Raw genomic sequence first — 18,104 nt, forward strand, 5'->3', positions numbered from 1 at the left:
TAATAAACCCACCTCTATCTACCAGTTGATATGCTACTGTAATTGTTAGTGAGTCCACTTTTACGAAGGTCTGCACTCTGCACATGATAAAAAAAATGATTTGACAAAATCTAGATGTGTCTCTCCCTTACAAATACCACACCTGTCAAGGGACACACAGAGGCAAACAGGTACAGTACAGTAGCTCCTCAGCCTTTCTTTAAGACAAGTGAATTTTGAATCTAAGTATGCAGGTTTTGGCAGGTTTAACAATAACTTGTTGTAGTGAGTCTTTATGACAATTGTAATGTTTGTACTGTATGCACAAGGGTTCACTTTTAATGCTTTAGCAATAAAACGTCCTTATGTCATAAAACACAGTTTTGATTTCTTTGATGCAGAGCATGAGCAGTGACAGCGGTCAGTCCTGGACACATTACATGGGTGATTCATCTGAAGTGGATAGTGGTTAGGCTAAATGTTCTTTTCAAATTACCTAACACTTTGATTTAACGTTCCAACACCCAGTTCTTGGCTAATGTATGTGATATTTATATAAAAACGCATTTTACAGGTTCTAACTGCTTTTATTTCACCCTTCTTTTGTCCTCGACAGCCCCACCACAATGCTAAACATTCAGCTCAATATGCAAGTAACCTTTATGGCATTCTTCTCTTGTATGCTTTACTGAGACGCTGATACTGTAGGTGAAAGTTAATAACATTTTAATCTATGCGTAGTTTGTAGGAACAAAAGCATGAAAATAGCCTATAGGTATCTACCAGGCTTCAGATAATAAAGCATTACATTATTTGGTCAGTTCATGTTTTTTATTTATACTGTTGCCATAGTGACCACCAGTAACGGAGGCAGAGATGAGGCCACTTTGGCTTCCTTTGTTATCTTTTTGAGTGAGAACCTGCAAAGTGTTTTTAAGGTCCTTTTAAAGTCGCACTGGATGCCATCGACGTAGCAACATTTGAGGGGCGTTAGCCCCTCCTATATTCAGCTATTAGTCTTACACAAACATTAAATACCCATTGACAATGAATGGAGAATTTACGTCATAATGTGAACGAGCAAATCGGCTATTGTTGTCCTACACAAAGATTACCATTGACAATGAATGGAGAATTTACGCCATGTGTCTGAGCTAATAGCTCTTTTTGTCCTACAAAGATTAAATTCCCATTGACAATGAATGGAGAATTTACATCATGTGTCATGTTACGTCATGATGATAAGAGCGCCCCTCACTTCACAAAGACACAAAGGAGACTTTGAATAAGTAGTTTTTATTGGGCAAAATATATCGTCTTATATAAATTAGCAAAAGGAAAAAAAAAACAGTGTTGTGCAATCTGTATACAAAAATGGACCCTTTACAAGTTTACATTTATCTGTTCGTTGAGACATCATCCTAGTGTATTGAAATAAACAGTAACACTGTATCTCTGAAAGGAAACAATGTTGTGGCCTGTATGAATGAGTTGAATTATGAGCTGAAACAGTGAGGCAGACTTGAGTTTGTGTATGCGAGTGTGTGAAAGAGAAAGAGGGAGCACATGCATTTGTGTGCACTGTGTACACACGTGATGCATGTCTATCAGTCCATACATGTCCATTCAGAAGTCATTATCACTCTCCTCCAACAGCTGGGGTCTAATGGTCCCTCTAGGAGGTCGGGTGACCTTGGACGCCGATCCCTCCAGGCTGTCATTTTCATCCTCCAGGTCTTCGTTCTCCTCCTCCTCTTCATCATCTTCATCATCCTCGTCCACGTCAATTTCACTGTCCTCCGTCTGTAAGAGCGATCACGCAGATAACAGGTACTTAAATAACCACCGCAGCCAATGAGGCTCAATACTGGACTGTAGCTACAGTAGCTAGCAAACACGGCATACTTGCATGCGCATTGGTGTCATGCACTGAAAATTGCGAATGTACAAGCTCATAACACGTCCATTGTGCGCTTGTAAATCTACGATTTTCGCTGTGTGACACCACGTGCAACAAAGTACTGTTATATAAAGAAGGCACTTTAAAGGAAATTCAGTATTTTGGTGTGGGAGCTTGGATGGGATGTGCACAAACAAAAGGATGTGGTAAACTGGCATCTACTGGAAGGAACTACTGTCCCCTACATCCCAGAGCTACACAAACCTTTCCTTTCCTTCGTGTGTGGGGACGAGGGAATGAGCTTCTGGAGGCAGACATGTTTGGCTTTTGAAGTGCATAAGGAGAGGGAAAGGTTGCATAATTGAAATTATGCTGAGTCAGAGACAGAAACTGAGGAAATTAAGTGAAGGAAGTTGAAGAAACAATTGGTGCAGAGAAGCACTTGAGTCAATTTTGAAAAAGTATAAAATTATATCAAAATGAAAAAGGATCAAATGGAAATGGAGCAAAGAGTAGCTGTTAAAAAAAAGGATGATTACATCTGAAAGAAAGTTAGCATCAGAGAGAAGACTACCATTCTGGACTCTCAGGGAAAGCTGTTTGGCTCTTTTATTATGTATCCAACAAGTGACAAGTGGCACACAAGTGAACTTCAGTGTAGCATTCTGACATGAGCTGTTTGGATGTGTGTTTGTGATGTGGATACTGCCATAGCTATAGTACTTACCTCTTCGCTATCACCCCCTTGCATGGTACCGATGATCCGGGAACCACCTCGACCTGTGGAGTAAACGGTATAGAGGTTAAGCTCGTATAGAGGTTAAGCTCAATCCGAATTTAAGAAAATATTAATTATTTACTACTTTAATGGGGGAAACAATATATAAATATTTATTTATTCTTACCTTTACCTGCCACAGTGGAGTGTCGGATGGGCCGTGGTTTCGCAGGCCTGTGGTCCTCCATGTCACTGTCTGAGCCTTCATCTTCTGGGATATCCATGTCAGAGTCAGAGTCTTTCACTGCAGAGAAGAAGATCAGTGGTTCTCAAAGTGGGGTCCGGAGACCCCCAGAGGTCCTTGAGGGGGTTCCAGGGGGTCCCCAGCAATAGTAGTTAATAACATCACACTCAGTTGAACCGTGTGTGTGTGTGTGTGTGTGTGTGTCTCTTACCACCATTCTTCATCATCCTCCTCTCCTCCTCCTGTACTTTCTGCTGCATCTGTCTCAGAGTATTCTCCGTTTCCTGTAAAGGAGTAGTTGGTTCTCAAACTTTTTCATGGCAAGGACCCCAAAACACTAGGTTACCAAAACACACGCTTGCACGCACGCACGCACACACCTCAAAGCGCTCCTGCTCTAGTCTGTGGTAGTCGTCCAGCTGAGACTCCAGGAAGCTGAGGTTCCTGAACTTCTCCACATAGGTCTCATACTGTTTCTGAAGCTCCTCCTCAATCTTTTCATACTCGTCCATGAAAGCCGGCCTGGGAGATATTGAAATACAAAGATTCCAGCATGATGGTCACCTTTTTGTCATACAATTAAATCAGACATTGTATTGTTATTTATACAGATGCATTTGACCCATATATCTTCTGCAAGACAGTAATTTGACAACTGCCTAGGGGGCAGCGGTGTGACCTCACCTAACACTCTGCAGTGTCTGAAGCCTCTTTTTGTTTCTTTCCAGCTCCTGTTTCCTCTTCTCGATCTTAGCCTCCAGGTTGGTCTCGTCGGAAGCTACGTTGTTCAGCATGTCTTTGGTCTTCTCCACACTTTCCTGCACCAGGAACACATGGATAAGTGAATGAGAGAGAAGGAAACCTGCACGACTGGGGAAACTTTCGATACAATGCAGAGTGCAGACAACACTCTGTTCAGTTATCTAGCTTATTGAGTCAGTCCATTTAGAGGCACACTAACAACCCTACGAATCATAGTCCGATATAGGCAGTTACTGTAGTCATGTAACCAGGCAGCATAGTGTGATGAGCTTAATTGTATAAAAGCCATTATTGGATTGAGCAGGACATTCTTGGAGTGGAATCCATTTGTGACCTAATCACGTAAACTGGTTTCGATTATTTTTCCCATTATCACATTACTAGAATACAAGTAAGTAAGTGCATACAGGTACATTTCAAGGTACTGAGAAATTATAGAAATAAATGGCAAGCTTTTATCCAGCAAGGTGTAAAACATACCAGAACCTCCTTAATGCCTGCTCTCAGGGCCTTCTCGGTCTCATTGATCTCTAGAGGTCTGGCGATGGCAGCAGTTCTCATTTCCTGGAGGAGACGGAAGACAGACAGATGAAGATGAATTAGGTTTACCCATTAATCAATCTGTGCCAACTTCGAGATATCTCGTGAATATCCATATACTGTAGTCACACACACACACACACACACACACACACACACACACACACACACACACACACACACACACACACACACACACACACACACACACTATATATATATATTGTGTGTGTGTGTGTGTGTGTGTGTGTGTGTGATATATTGTGTGTGTGTGTGTGTGTGTGTGTGTGTGTGTGTTGCATATCTCACTCGCAGGTCTACTTCCTTTCCCAGAAGGTCATAGAGGGATGCTCCAGTGGTTGTGATATCCGAGGCCAGCTGGCGAGCTGTTTTAAGGTCTGCAACCTGAAGAAAGAGACGGGCGTGTTTCTTAAGATTTATATTATGTCCTATATTCTCCACAGTGAATTTTGACCTCCCATTGTGATTGGCTGAGAGACATTCAGATGAGTCTCTATAGAGCGTCGCAGTCCCGCCTCCTACCCTGGACCAGGAAATGAAACCCAATGCATTTTTCCCATAGACATTTCTTAAAGTATTTATTTAAAGACTGTTACGCCGCGGACAAAGCCAACTCGAGTCGTGACAACTCATGACAACACAAACAATATTTTGGACCAAACAAATAATTACAAAGAAGAAAAACAACAAAAAAAGTGTTGTAACCTGCCGTTTTTTTCTTCTTTCTAATTATTTGTTTGGTCCAAAATATTGTTTGTGTTGTCATGAGTTGTCACGACTCGAGTTGGCTTTGTCCGCGGCGTAACAGTCTTTAAATAAATACTTTAAGAAATGTCTATGAGGAAAATGCATTGGGTTTCATTTCCTGGTCCAGGGTAGGAGGCGGGACTGCGACGCTCTATATCTCCCGCTAACAGCACTCTATTGTTATTATTATTGCAATACATTATGAGATCATGTCTGTCACCTTCAGTTCTTCACTCATGAAACTATGCTTCAAACTAAATGAAATCAAACCCACTTGTACTGGGTGGGGATGACTGATTAAGTAGTTTTGAGAGGAGAGATGACAACACCTTACTGCAGCAGTTAGTATCATACTACACAACACTATAGCTGAGTCCATTCTTCTAGCTTACCCGAGATCCCAGGTCAAACTTGAACTTGCTGTTGTCATCCTCCACTCGGTCTCCTGAGGCCATCTCTTTGGTCTTCATAGCACTGTAGAGCACTGAAGTGATCTTCAGCATCTCTTTCACTGCATAGCCATCAGCCTGATAGAGACGCTTGGTGTTCAGCTTGATATGAGCTTTAGTTGCCTGCAATCAGGTGAAAGGTGAAGAAAAGCCTTAAATTACAGTAGCCGCAATCTAGAGTTGCAATACCCTCCATTGACAGCCCATTGATCCAAATTGCATTTCCGATCTGCTTGTATTAAACAATGTTTAACCAACTTTTTGTCAAGAAATTCCGCGCTGTGATATTTTGTGTTGGAGCGTTGGAGTTTGGAAGTACTCTTTTTATTAAAACAGATCAAAAACAGTATGCTTTATTGTAAAATCATTAAAAAACTTTGATGACAAAATAAAACAGATCAAAACAGATGGTACGCAGGTCCGTTCAGTGACTTTGACGAGCGCTTCCAAACTCCAACACTTTTCTTAGCAGAATTTCTTAGCAGAAAGTAGCTCATAATAACATATGATGTCTACGGTGGAGTTTTATGAAACAAACGCTTTGTAGATTGAAATAGGATAATTCAAGCTTTCCCTACAGTTGACTCACCAATATTGCAGTTTAACGTTGTTTAATACAAGCAGATCGGAAATGCAATTTGGATCAATGGAAGGTATTGCAACTCTAGATTCATCCCATTATAAAACAAATCTATTGTTGCAAATTGCGGCTAAAGATACAGTACTTCTTCATAAAACAAATAGAGATATTACACAGCTTACACTATTTTCAACTACAATGATATAGACAGTGATAATAGAGATGCTAGCTGCAGGCTTGGCCCTGCTAATATCATCTGACATATATGGTCATGTTGAGGCATCACCATGAACTGTGCCACAGCCTTGATGAAGAATATTCTGTCTGACTCTGTGTCCACATCACTGGGAATGTCCATTTGGGGCTCATACCTGCATGTTCAGACAATGAAAGATTACTGTATGAGTATGTGGCTTCACTTGAACAATCTTGAAAGTAATAGCCTACTTAATGCCTGTGTTGTAGCTCAAAACAGCATACCTCTTTACCAACCACAATAGTATTTCTGCTACCAGAGTAAAGTTAGGTGTTCTGAAGTTTTCCATAGATATCAGGCGAGGATAGCCCAAGGCCCTCATCATTTCCGTGAAATCTGACAAGAGAAAATGAACTCATATATGGTGGCAGCCTTGATGACCAATATGCTACGGAACAAGTTTTTTTCAAGGTAAGCAAACTGTTCAAAAAAACACATATGTGAACACAATATGACGTTTAAAAATTAAGGATGATCATGACAGTGAATTGTACTTACTTCTTAAGTCTCTGAAGGACATAATAATCCTTGCACTTCGGGGTACACACTTATCTTAATATGAATTTAGATGAGGATATGTGTCTTATTGTTCTAGGTAGCCGTAGACAGGCAGATTCTTTCCCAAGACTGTAGCACAATAAAACGATATACGAATTAACGTATATATTAAAGGACCCAATTTAAAAAAGTTAGCTAGCTAGCTAACTCGGTTAAATGCTCTAAATGCGACAACAATGTAATCACAACGTATGGAAGGAGAAAGCGGACACACATTTTAACCTCATAACACATGAAGGTGTAATATCTGGTTTCTTAAAAAGGTAGAAATGTTTGCTGTCGCTTATCTCAGTTAGCCGTTAGCTAACCCAGCTCTCACAAGTTGTGATTGTGTATTGTCGCTATGGAAGCCAGTACTACGGAAAGTCAAAGCAGACAAACAGTACTGTAACGATAACACTGTCATTAATCATCCACACATCATCATCCAAGGGGCAGGCTAGTCTCATCATCACCACCCACCTTAGGCTATATATTAATCTGCTACAGCCAGGCTACAGTAGCCTACAGTTGATCACACATGCCAAATCGGAACTTCTATGGAGAAGCCTTTCTCTGAGGTAGGCTAAATTTATTTTATAATCCTTTTGCATAGAAGTTGACATTGTGGTTATACACTTCAGAAATCAGCTAATTTATTTTAACACATTTGAAATTAAGGACATCTACTGTAATTAGTAAACCCAAAATTTTGCATGTGTATGCCATTGAAATAAAATGTATCATTTTGATGAACCTAGTCACTGCAATTTATCCTAGACCTTGCCCAATATTGAAATGTAATAAAGATCATAACTACAAAATCAGGCATGTAGGCTACAATTTAAACTATTCTTGCCCCTTAATATATAGGCCTACAGAATGTAGCTATAATGGATTCCATGTATCAAATCATGACAAAAACATACAGGTTACTTTGTTTATACACATTGCTATATGTTGAGATATTGTATTGAATATACATCAATCAATCAATCAATCAATCAATCAATGTATCTAATTGATTAGATAATTCATTAATAATTTATTTTATTTTATTTATTTATACATTGAGATATTCAAGAAGCCCCATAACAGCATGGAATAGGCACCACCTACAGCAGTGACATTGCTTATGTAGTTTATTTAGCAGACTCAGGAGACTCCCAGTGGTTTCATTCACTGTATTACCAGGCATAGGTTGATTAAAGTCATCTGCCAAGAAAATGAATTGGTCTATCTCTTGACACTGGTGTTGCTAGAGGCCATGGGCCATGTCTAGGTGAAAAAGGTCAAAAGGTGTCAGTAATTTCCATTTAAACAATGAAAACATGTTGTGGTGTGAACTTGTAAATAAAAAAAAATGTGTATTTTTATCTATCCATTTGAACCATGATTGATTCATTGAAAACAGAAAACGCCTGTCCTTGGTTCTGGTGACTCATACTGCCGTCCCAATACGTGAGGGGGCTGTGTTTTTTCAATGATTCTTTTCATTATATATAAAATACATATATTGAAAAAACACAGCCCTCTCAGGGCCCTCATGTATTAGAATATCAGTCACATGAACCAAAAAGACTGTTTTCGATGAATCTATGGTTCAAATGGAGTTTGAAGTTACAATGGGTTTCTATAGGAAGGTAAAATGAATATAAAATATATAAATACTGAATCAAGCAACTTAAAAACTGTCTGGGGTGTTCACAAAAGCTTAAGTAGAAAAAGTGAAATCTCCCTTTAAGCGGTTCATAATGCCCGAAGGACTGCTGTTAATTATATAGCATGCCTCATTATCTTATATTTTGTCTGCAGCACTTACTTGGAAACCAAGGCTTAACAAGCCTGAAACAAACAGACTCAAATGCACAACTTGCTGGCTTGAATGGAACAGTATACTAACCAACAGAGATATGCTGTGTGCCTAGGCTTCCATTAAACGTAATAGATGTTATCAGTGAGTGGAGTTGTGTTGCTATAGGGACCAGCTTGGGTTTATTCTTGTGAAAGAAGTAACAAAATAAATAAAATGTACTCTAATAGCTAAAGTCTACAGTACACAGTAGAGTGGGAACTGAGTAGTAGAAACAGTTCATTTGGTTCCAAATTCCAATGTTACAGTCTCATATTTACAGAATACGTAACAAACTGGAACAGACTGTTGTGATATCAGCAAATTATTTATCATTTATAATTTTCCTGTATACAAAATGAGTAATGAGGAAATGTCAGTTACATTTTTGTTTTATATTGTATTTTTTTAGATTCTGGTACAGAAGAACATCTATTTAGTGAAAACGGGGAGTTCTGGGGGAAATGTTCTGATGGGATTGATCTGTTGGCTGCTTCTCCTATTGTCAAAGGTTAGTATGAGTTCTAAAATATAATAATTTCTTTGTTCTGAATTATTATTAAATGGTAGCCTTGATGTTAACAATACGTTTTTTCGAGGTAAGCAAGCTCCAGCTCCTGTTCAAAACCGTGCAAATTTTAATATGACGTTTTAAAATGAAGGATGACAGTTCATTTACTCAAGTCTCTGAAGGACATGATCCTTGCACTTCAGGATACACACTTAGTTTAATCTTAATATGAATTTAGATGAGGATGAGGATGTGTGTTGAACAATTATTTGAAAAAAAAGAACATGTATTATTTATTTATTTTATAACTTTGTTTATTGTTTTTTTCACAGAAGCATTATTGAAATACTGGAGTTGAAAAATAATAAATGGTGGCATTAACAGCTTCTCTTAATAAACCCCACAAGTATAACGTACAAGAATAAATACATTGAATTTTCACCCCAAAGAAAAAAAGAAAACAAGACAAACAAACCTTAAATACAGGATCAATAAAAGTTGAAAAATAAAAGGCAGAAAAATAAAAGGCAGACAAAAACCGACAAAACAGTACACAACATCCTATAAACAATCATAAGTACACGATACATCCATAATCCGCATTACATCACAGCAATCCATGCGGATTTTAAATCCATGCGGATTTTAAATCAAAAGTCCAGCAGACCTCACACATCCTCAAGCAGAGACGGATTCAAATTCTGAATGAATTGAAAGAATGGACCCCATATCCTCCCAAACTTATCGGAAGAACCATTTAAGGAGTGTCTAATCTTCTCCAGTTTTACACAGTACAAGGTGTCCCTAATCCAGTGAGTGTGAGAAGGGGAAGTGGGCGATTTCCAGTTGATCAAGATTAGTCTCCTAGCTAACAGAGGGACAAAAGCCAAAACATCCCTCTCTGGTTTAGAGAGTGATGGTACTGAGGGGAAAACACCAAACAGAGCCCCCAAAGGTGTGGGCTCCACTCTTTGCCCGACTATCGTTGATAAGGAATTAAAGATATCTGTCCAATATTTGTGTAGAGAAGGGCAGAGCCAGAACGTATGGATGAGGTCTGCAGGAGCTTGCCGACATCTATCACACTCAGGAGACACATCATTATAAATTCTAGACAACCTGGCCTTGGTGTAGTAGACACGGTGTAGTAATTTACATTGAATAAGAGCATGCCTCGCACAAATAGAGGACCCATGTACCCGATGTAGAATTGTATCCCAAACCTCCTCAGTTATCTCCTCTCCTATGTCCCCCTCCCAACAAGCTTTTAAGGAATCCAAAGACTCCGGGCGCAAACAGAACATGTATTATTTAGTTATTTATTTTTTACCCCAACTGGAGACAGAGGTCTGTCTGTCCATCCATCCATCCATCCATCCATCCATCCATCCATCCATCCATCCATCCATCCATCCATCCCCTGTCCTGTCCTGTCCTGTCCATCCAATGCTTTACTGAGTTTACTCCCAAACAAAATATCTCAAACACAACTGGCTGGATTGCCATGGAATTTGGTGACTCAATGGCCTCTAGCACCACCATTAGCCCAAATGTTCCAATTGCATACAAACTATCTCCAAATCTAATCAGCCAATTGCCACGAAACTTTATGGGTGCATTCATGCTTCCCATAATGATCTTTGTTATCTCATTCCTCCAGCCAAATCTTCACTTGTACACAATTATAACTCTAATAGGCCCATTGCCATGAAACTTGCTGAACACAATCATAACCATTTGAGTGACCCTTTCCTCCAGTACCACCCTTCTGCCAAAATGTCCTGTGTGGGAACAGCACAGCCTATAGGAGTATAGGGGCTACTAGCAGGGCTTTTAGGCTCATATGGGTCCTGCTATCTCACCTTATCCCTTATGCCTAATCTTCGTGTTGTTTCAATTATCATGATACTGTAGGTTGAGATGACCAACGGCAAAGTCCTAGAGAACACCTATCGGAAGTGGATCGAATATAAAGAGGAATGTATCAAAATGATTGAAAGTGAACCTTTGACTCAAGGTACAGTAGAAGCGTAAGAAGAAACTTACAGGTGATATTTCATAACGAGATTTTATTCAGTGAATGGTATCAAGACTCACATTTACATGTTTCCTTTGTTTGAAGGTTTGTTCTGTAACAGGACATTTGACAGATATGCCTGCTGGCCTGACACTGCTGCTGGCACTGTTGTCAACATATCTTGCCCATACTATTTACCTTGGTTCGACAGAGGTGAATAATCACTCTCTATATCTAACTCTCTGTTACTTTAATGTGTGTGTGTGTGTGTGTGTGTGTGTGTGTGTGTGTGTGTGTGTGTGTGTGTGTGTGTGTGTGTGTGTGTGTGTGTGTGTGTGTGTGTGTGTGTGTGTGTGTGTGTGTGTGTGTGTGTGTGTGTGTGTGTGCGTGCGTGCGTGCGTGCGTGCGTGCGTGCGTGCGTGCGTGCGTGCGTGCGTGCGTGCGTGCGTGCGTGCGTGTAACGTTTTTCAAATGATTACAAATGTGAGTGAGGAACATAGAGTTTGTATTGTATGCTTGTTAGCCTGCATCAGTATGTGCTTACCGTAGAATTGGGTGCATGATTCTTGTAGTCTCCCAGGGTGTTGTGCATCGACAGTGCAGTGCTGACGGCCTCTGGGTGAGGGAGGAGAACGGCCAGGTGTGGAGGGACATGTCCCAGTGTGAGGAGGAACAAGAGGTGGCATCTCAGGAGGTACAGTGATGACTGAACTGTTGAATTCACAGTGATTCACATACAGTCCTGCCATCCTCAACTCTTGTAGAACTTCTATACAACTGTTGAACATCTGCTTGACCTTAAGCCCAATCTATATTACATCCAAAATACCAAAAAATCTGTTAATTTGGGCAAGTATGAATTCATTTGAATCAGACACAACTCTATGATGTGCTGAGAAGACTTGCTGTTAGGCCTAGAATCTAGATCAAATGGAGCAACCGATGGCTGGTTAGGTTTAAAGCACAACTAACATGAGTGGGAGTTTAGAATTATGAATTGTAGGCTATCCTAATGTTTTTGAGTAGATCAGCTGTGACACACCCACAAACAGCTGACTGTCGTGGTCTTGTCTTTGCAGCTGTGGTTCAAACAACTGATGGTGAGCTTCAGGATGTTGTACACCATTGGCTACTCCCTCTCTCTCTTCACTCTCATTACAGCCCTTATTATTCTCCTGAGCATCAGGTACCTTTGACATACCGGTACTCTAATTCTGTTAAATAGCAGGTGAACATTACAATGTATAATTAACTCCTGTGTCAATGTACAAAGACAATATAGGAGCAAATCATTTGGGAGAATTTATATTTAAATCTATAATACTAAAGCAAAGAAAGTCTGTCTGAATCAAAAAATAGGCTATGCATCTAAGGTGGACATACATGTGGAATGTCAGTCAGTGTACTGGATGTAATGGTAACAGTAGCTTACTTTCTCAAAGGTAGCAGTTGTAGAATTGTCCATAGTAGAAGACCAAATATTATTTCAATTTGATCATGATAGATCTTAGCTTAACTTAATTGATTGCATTTAAGTCCTTCATCTTTTTCTGTTGGGGCGGTGGGTTACGGATTGAAATGCAATGCACTTTCAAAGACAGTTTTACATTGACAATATACATGAAATAAATGTATTGTGCATCAATTTAAAAATCAAAGACCCTCATTAGCATACACAAGTACACATATAAGTGCTTTGTGTTCTGCAATTTTACAAGAGACAATCATACAAGGAAACAAATGTCTCTATAAGATATTTTCCCCCCTAACAGGACACTGCATTGCACAAGGAACTACATTCACGCAAACCTGTTCATATCTTTTATACTGCGAGCTGTATCCGTCATTATAAAGGACACCATGCTTGAACGCCACTGGGGGCGGGAGATCATGAAGCAGGCCGATTTGAGCGAGATGCTCAGTCACCATGTGAGTACACAGTAAAACCCTTTGTTAATTTAAACGTGTAATGATTGACCTGGAAATGTACACTTTGGATTTCATTAATTTAGGGGAAAATGAGTTAAAAAGCATACATTTTGACCAGTTTTAACCACTTCAACCCTATATACAGTAAATAAATAGGCTATTTGAAAATGTCTGATCTACAAGCCGATCTACAAGCACAACATGTGTGTGTGCGTGCGTGCGTGCATGTGTATAAATAAATGTATCAGCTTTTTGTAATCTCTTTTTTCATTTATGTTACACCAAGGCTGCTATTGGCTGCAGGATAGCCCAGGTGGTAATGCAGTACTGCATTCTTGCCAATCATTATTGGTTCTTTGGAGAGGCAATTTACCTGCACTCTGTCCTTATTGCCTCAGTGTTAATAGACAACAACAAATGTGTGCCTTACATCTGCCTTGGCTGGGGTAAGTTCCATTAATAAAATTCTTCCAAAGTTAACATTTTTATCTTCAGTTCTTCCTCTAATTGGGCAAGTAATTTTGAGGGGCGCCAGCCCCTCCTATACACAGGTTTAATGTTTGTCTTTAGTTCAATGTTTGTTTTGTAAACGCCATTGACAATGAAGGGAAAATGTACGTCATAATGTAACTCATTACGTCATATTGCCTCTTTATTGTTAAAATGACGTTTAATGTTTGTGTTGGCACCGTTTGTTTTACATCACCATTACATCACCTAATCAACATGAGTTAGACTTTAATATATTAGCGCCCCTCACTTGACACGGGTGTGATTTTTATCTTCATTTTAACATATTTTTTTGTATTTTCTGCTCAGGAACCCCACTTCTGTTTGTCATTCCTTGGGTAGTGGTGAAGTTATTGAAAGAAAACAAAGAGTAAGTGATTGCGTGTGTGGTACCATATGGTGTCTCATTTACTAGATATTGATCCAGCCTGGGCCGAGGAAAATAACCATCCAACCTTATGTTCCAAGGTGCTGGGCTGTTAATGAGAACATGAATTATTGGTGGATAATCCGTTTCCCCATCTTTTTTGCATCATTGGTGAGCATGGCCACTGTCAATGCAAACTGTTGTGTGTAATGCATACAACACTTTAGCAGTCTGTGTAGTTTATAAATACAAAAAATATAATTTATAATAATCAGATTGTGATTTTTGCCTTCAACAGATCAATGTACTGATTTTCATGAAGATCTTAAAGGTGATCCTTTCCAAATTACGAGCCAGCAACCAGAACGGTTACCCCGATTACAAACTTAAGTATGTTTTAGAAAAAATGAAAGGTGATCGATGAGTTTTGCTTATCTTCTTTCTATAAAACTGTATACCAATGTCACAAATCTGACTTTTGTCATCTCAATTCATATGAATGCAGATCTGTGGCAGAGAGAGATTTTGAGAGACAGAGAGACACAGAGAGACAGACAGAGAGAGAGAGAGAGACACATACAGGCCTAATGTAGCAAGGAAAATTAACATTAACCACTTGAACCCCAGTATCTCTATTCTGGGGGGAAACATTTGCCTAAAATGTGACAAATTGCTTCCTTCTTTCCCTCTGTTGCGGTAGGCTTGCCAAGGCAACCCTGACACTCATTCCCCTGTTTGGAATTCATGAGGCAATCTTCATTTTTGCTCCAGATGAGCAGACTACTGGCCTTCTACGCTATATCAAGGTCTTCTTCACCCTCTTTCTCAACTCATTTCAGGTATGACAGAGCCATTCTGATTCTCAGTGGTGGACAGTAACAAATTACATTTACTTGAGTACTGTACTTTACTTGAGTGTTTGTATTTTTTAATACTCGTGACTTTCACTCCACTACATTTCAAAGATAGATTTTGTACTTTTGAATCCACATTTCTAGGAAGGGACAAAGTACATTATGAATTAACCACTTAACAGTATCACAAATAAAGTTAAAATAGCATATCTGCATTCTGCAAGCTCACATGGTGTACCAATTGTGATCTTATCTGCTATTTTCACTATAAGATATTTGTTGTGCATGCATTGATATAAAAAAATCTCTGCTGTTTCATGTACATATTATGTATTTTAAGTACAGTGAAAGAAGTTATCGCTTAGAGGTACAGTAGCCTACATGGAGACAATAAAATGGCAATGTTACAAATAACCAACTGAAAGAAATACTGTACAAAAGTCATAGTAAAAAACATATTCCTGTGATGGTTGAACATGGATATTTCCTCTGCAGGGATTTCTAGTAGCTGTGCTGTACTGTTACTCCACTAAAGAGGTTAGTTGGATTAAGAGCCCTGGCTCTCCTAAATCAGTTTCTGAGTTTTCACTCATTTCATTTCAAACATTATGGATATGGACCCAGATAGTATATAGATAGTATGAACAAAGTACTGTTGTTGATTTATTTTACACTCATGTTCACCTCCACAACATAATCGGTTTATTGGGGCAGCAAGGGTTATAAAGTGCAAATTTCACAACTGTCGGGCAGACAGTGTCACATTGTGAGCTTGTAAATCTGCTATTTTTGAAAAATGTCAAGTGAAAGTGGTTAAGTCTGTCCGTGGGTTTTATAAATAGGCCTGTGTAACCAATGAAAAGTATTAACTTTTAGCTTGTGACTAAATAATAATAACTACATAAATCTAAATCCATTGCAAGTTGCAACGCATTTTTTCCATTTCCTGAAAAGTAAAAGTGTTGGCCCGGCAGACAGCGATGACATAAAACACAGCACTGTGGTTTTCAGGTGAGGACAGAGCTGAAGAGGAAGCTGTGCAGCTGGAGGACAGAGATGGGGATGACATGTTGTTGTGGACAATGACTGACCAGGTTCAGCTCCAGGGTAGAGACCTTCTCCAACGCCGCAGTGTCAGAGCGCAGCTCGTCCACGCTGGCACAGTCCCTGCACCATGGCTTCCACACTCCGGTGAAATTTGGGCGTCATGTTCAGTTGACCCCCTCAACACCAAATACCTCATTGTTCTGTCCCTCGCTGGCAACTAGAGACAATATATTGGAACATGCGGTGCAGGATGAAACCAGAGAATCCTCCATGTCTATGTCCATGCAGGTGTTGTTCCTTATACATCTCCCAGACCCTGTGGAGTTTCCCCCAAATGCTGTAAATACAGATTCAGATTGAAATACTATTGCACCGATTTTTTTTGTTTAAATGTGACTTGTTAAAAATGTAAGGTTTTGAAATAATTGTTATATAAGAACTTATCTGATCTTATTTTCCCAGAGTAAAATGTGTCAAAATTAGTAGGATTTCTTTTAACCAACAAGGTTGTCGATCTGATATATTTTTTTAAAATTGAAAAAAACATTTAACCACTCGCTTAGGTGTGGATAGGATAGACACAAATGCCTGGGAAAATATATTTGTGGCCTACAATATGCGGTGTGATAGGAAAGATAAAAGGTATAATACAACTACATTACCCATGAGTCACCGGCGCCGCCTTCGTCTCACGAATCACTACGCTCTTTCGTTGGGATACGCGGAGACTGGAGCGGGAGTTGTAGGTTTCAAGGCAGCAGCTCTGAGTCTCTCACTCTCTCCTATGATGTCAAAGTAAAGCGTTGGTTTATTTGGTATCTAACGCGTGGGTATCAAGATTGAAAACCGCCATGGCAATCACCCGAAATACAATGTTTACGATTTGAAACTACTGAGTGAGACAACGCTTATTTTGCCATGGTGAACACTGAACAGCGTTTTAGAGGCATCAAAGAAAAAATAAGTCCCGCTAACGTTATCAACAAGTGGATTATCTGAGACATTGTCCTGCGACTGGCACGCAATGGCTTCGAGAGGTAACGCAACGTTAAACAAGTAGCACAAAATTAAAACTGGATATTTTGCCCACAGCTTCTGTAGTATTGCTAGGCTAGCAGTGTTGTTAGTAGCTCCGTTTGTCTACGCTGCTGCGAAACGGAGCTATGTTGTTAGCAGTGTTAACTGATCTCATACAGTCCACACAACACTCATCTCGGCAGTATTGTAATTTCTTTACTCGCCGATTTAACTTGCCTTAAACTCTTGTATATCCGTTTGAAAGTTGTGGTAGCATTTAAAAAAAAAAATTAATACCCTCTTTTAATTGTTCGTTTTGTTTGTTCAGTAACTAGGTGTCTTCTCCACCGCCGTTAGCGACCTGACTTGCCCCTCTTGCCATGAGTTCTTTAGTTTTTTAGTATACAGAAAATACATTTTCAGGTGGGTGGCCAATTTCAGCCAATCAGAGAGTAGAGTACCCATTTATCAGTTTCACATGTTAGTGTTCCAGATTCAAAATGGTATGCTCATTTATTTGTTATGTCATTACATCCTGTATGAGTTCTCTCTCTTGATTGGATAAACTTGGTTATTTTACCTGAAAATGCATTTTCTGTTTACTAAAGGGCTGGAGAAATGGGGAGACCCCTGGCTGTTACTAAACAAACACTAACTAATAATTATTACCAGAATGTTGGGCTATTTAACACTTATTTTAACAAAACAATTTTTTGTTTTACTATATTGATGATGAATATAAAAAGACTGCAAACCCTTGTTGCTGGTGGTTCTGGGGAGCTGGAAAGAGAGGAGTCCCACTTTTTGTGTTGCTAACACACCCTACCTTTAGTAAAAAAATAAATGTCTCCACTTTTACATGAGATTCACATGGACAGCATTCTATGTAGGCGACGGGATGACATTCACAGCACATTAGGCAGATATCACAAATGTACAGGTGATTATTGCGGGGTAATCACAAATGATGTGAATTTGAAATCATGCATTGATTATGGAATAGTCTTATCAGCCATTCTGCGCCATCTACTGTACAAGCTCACAATGTATTGCTGTAGATTGTCTATTTTCACTGTTTTTCAAAATGATAAAAAAAAAACCTGTTAAGATTAGTCATAACTTAAGGCATAAGCAAAATGTGGATGTCTCCAATGAAAATGTAAAGTTTACTGATATTTAAAGGCCCACAATGGAAATAAGCTCTCTGACTTGTATATGGTCATGTATACGTGTATTTTGTTAATAAAAGCATCAATCAATCAATACT

At 39.3% G+C, this 18,104-nt stretch overlaps 3 protein-coding genes and 1 long non-coding RNA gene across 7 annotated transcripts in view; 2 read left to right on the plus strand and 2 right to left on the minus strand.

Annotated features, from left to right (window-relative positions):
• Window positions 1-1,256: 1,256 nt before the first annotated feature.
• Window positions 1,257-7,187, minus strand: cluap1 (clusterin associated protein 1). Of its 2 annotated transcripts, none has more exons than XM_079493047.1 (12): window positions 6,695-7,187; window positions 6,421-6,532; window positions 6,227-6,311; window positions 5,304-5,483; window positions 4,453-4,548; window positions 4,084-4,167; window positions 3,526-3,659; window positions 3,222-3,363; window positions 3,053-3,125; window positions 2,791-2,901; window positions 2,607-2,659; window positions 1,257-1,782 (listed from the first exon to the last, which is right to left on the minus strand). In XM_079493047.1, exons 1-12 carry the CDS (start codon window positions 6,714-6,716, stop codon window positions 1,606-1,608), a joined length of 1,269 nt encoding a protein of 422 aa, XP_079349173.1. In that variant the 5' UTR covers window positions 6,717-7,187; the 3' UTR covers window positions 1,257-1,605. The 2 variants fall into 2 exon arrangements, with proteins under 2 accessions (XP_079349173.1, XP_079349172.1); XM_079493046.1 differs by having other exon boundaries at window positions 2,785-2,901; window positions 6,695-7,186.
• On the plus strand, window positions 6,479-15,859 carry LOC306915609 (glucagon receptor-like; the record flags this gene model as incomplete). Of its 3 annotated transcripts, XM_079493044.1 has the most annotated exons (14): window positions 7,193-7,314; window positions 8,998-9,096; window positions 11,011-11,113; window positions 11,219-11,326; window positions 11,686-11,807; window positions 12,193-12,299; window positions 12,886-13,042; window positions 13,329-13,488; window positions 13,862-13,922; window positions 14,021-14,090; window positions 14,218-14,309; window positions 14,620-14,758; window positions 15,269-15,310; window positions 15,785-15,859. In XM_079493044.1, the coding sequence occupies exons 1-14, from the start codon at window positions 7,294-7,296 to the stop codon at window positions 15,857-15,859; spliced, it is 1,356 nt and encodes a 451-aa protein (XP_079349170.1). In that variant the 5' UTR covers window positions 7,193-7,293. The 3 variants fall into 3 exon arrangements, with proteins under 3 accessions (XP_079349171.1, XP_079349170.1, XP_079349169.1); XM_079493045.1 differs by lacking the exons at window positions 7,193-7,314; window positions 15,785-15,859 and adding an exon at window positions 6,479-6,607 and having other exon boundaries at window positions 15,269-15,440; XM_079493043.1 differs by lacking the exon at window positions 15,785-15,859 and having other exon boundaries at window positions 15,269-15,440.
• Window positions 15,448-17,990, minus strand: LOC306915611. Its single transcript, XR_013788851.1, has 3 exons — window positions 17,075-17,990; window positions 16,483-16,602; window positions 15,448-16,157 (listed from the first exon to the last, which is right to left on the minus strand). It is a non-coding gene; the product is annotated as an uncharacterized lncRNA (long non-coding RNA).
• Window positions 16,598-18,104, plus strand: part of wdr90 (WD repeat domain 90) — a 34,234-nt gene continuing 32,727 nt past the window's right edge. Inside the window, exon 1 of the mRNA XM_079493042.1 lies at window positions 16,598-16,857. Coding sequence (XP_079349168.1) covers window positions 16,845-16,857 — 13 coding nt within the window. The 5' untranslated portion in view covers window positions 16,598-16,844. The remainder of the gene's footprint in view (window positions 16,858-18,104) is intronic.

This window comes from Electrona antarctica (assembly GCF_951216825.1).
Source record: "Electrona antarctica genome assembly, chromosome: 22".
Lineage (NCBI taxonomy): Eukaryota > Metazoa > Chordata > Actinopteri > Myctophiformes > Myctophidae > Electrona > Electrona antarctica.

Bases quoted from the DNA above. Each gene is read 5' to 3' on its own strand.
- cluap1 (XM_079493046.1), bottom strand. From the start codon at position 6,716: ATGTCCTTCAGAGACTTAAGAA. The intron at 4,168-4,452 runs GTGAGATATGCA...CGTCTCCTCCAG, and splicing joins GAAAGGAAGTAGACCTGCGA to GAAATGAGAACTGCTGCCAT. The intron at 2,660-2,784 runs GTAAGAATAAAT...TTTACTCCACAG, and splicing joins CTCCACTGTGGCAGGTAAAG to GTCGAGGTGGTTCCCGGATC.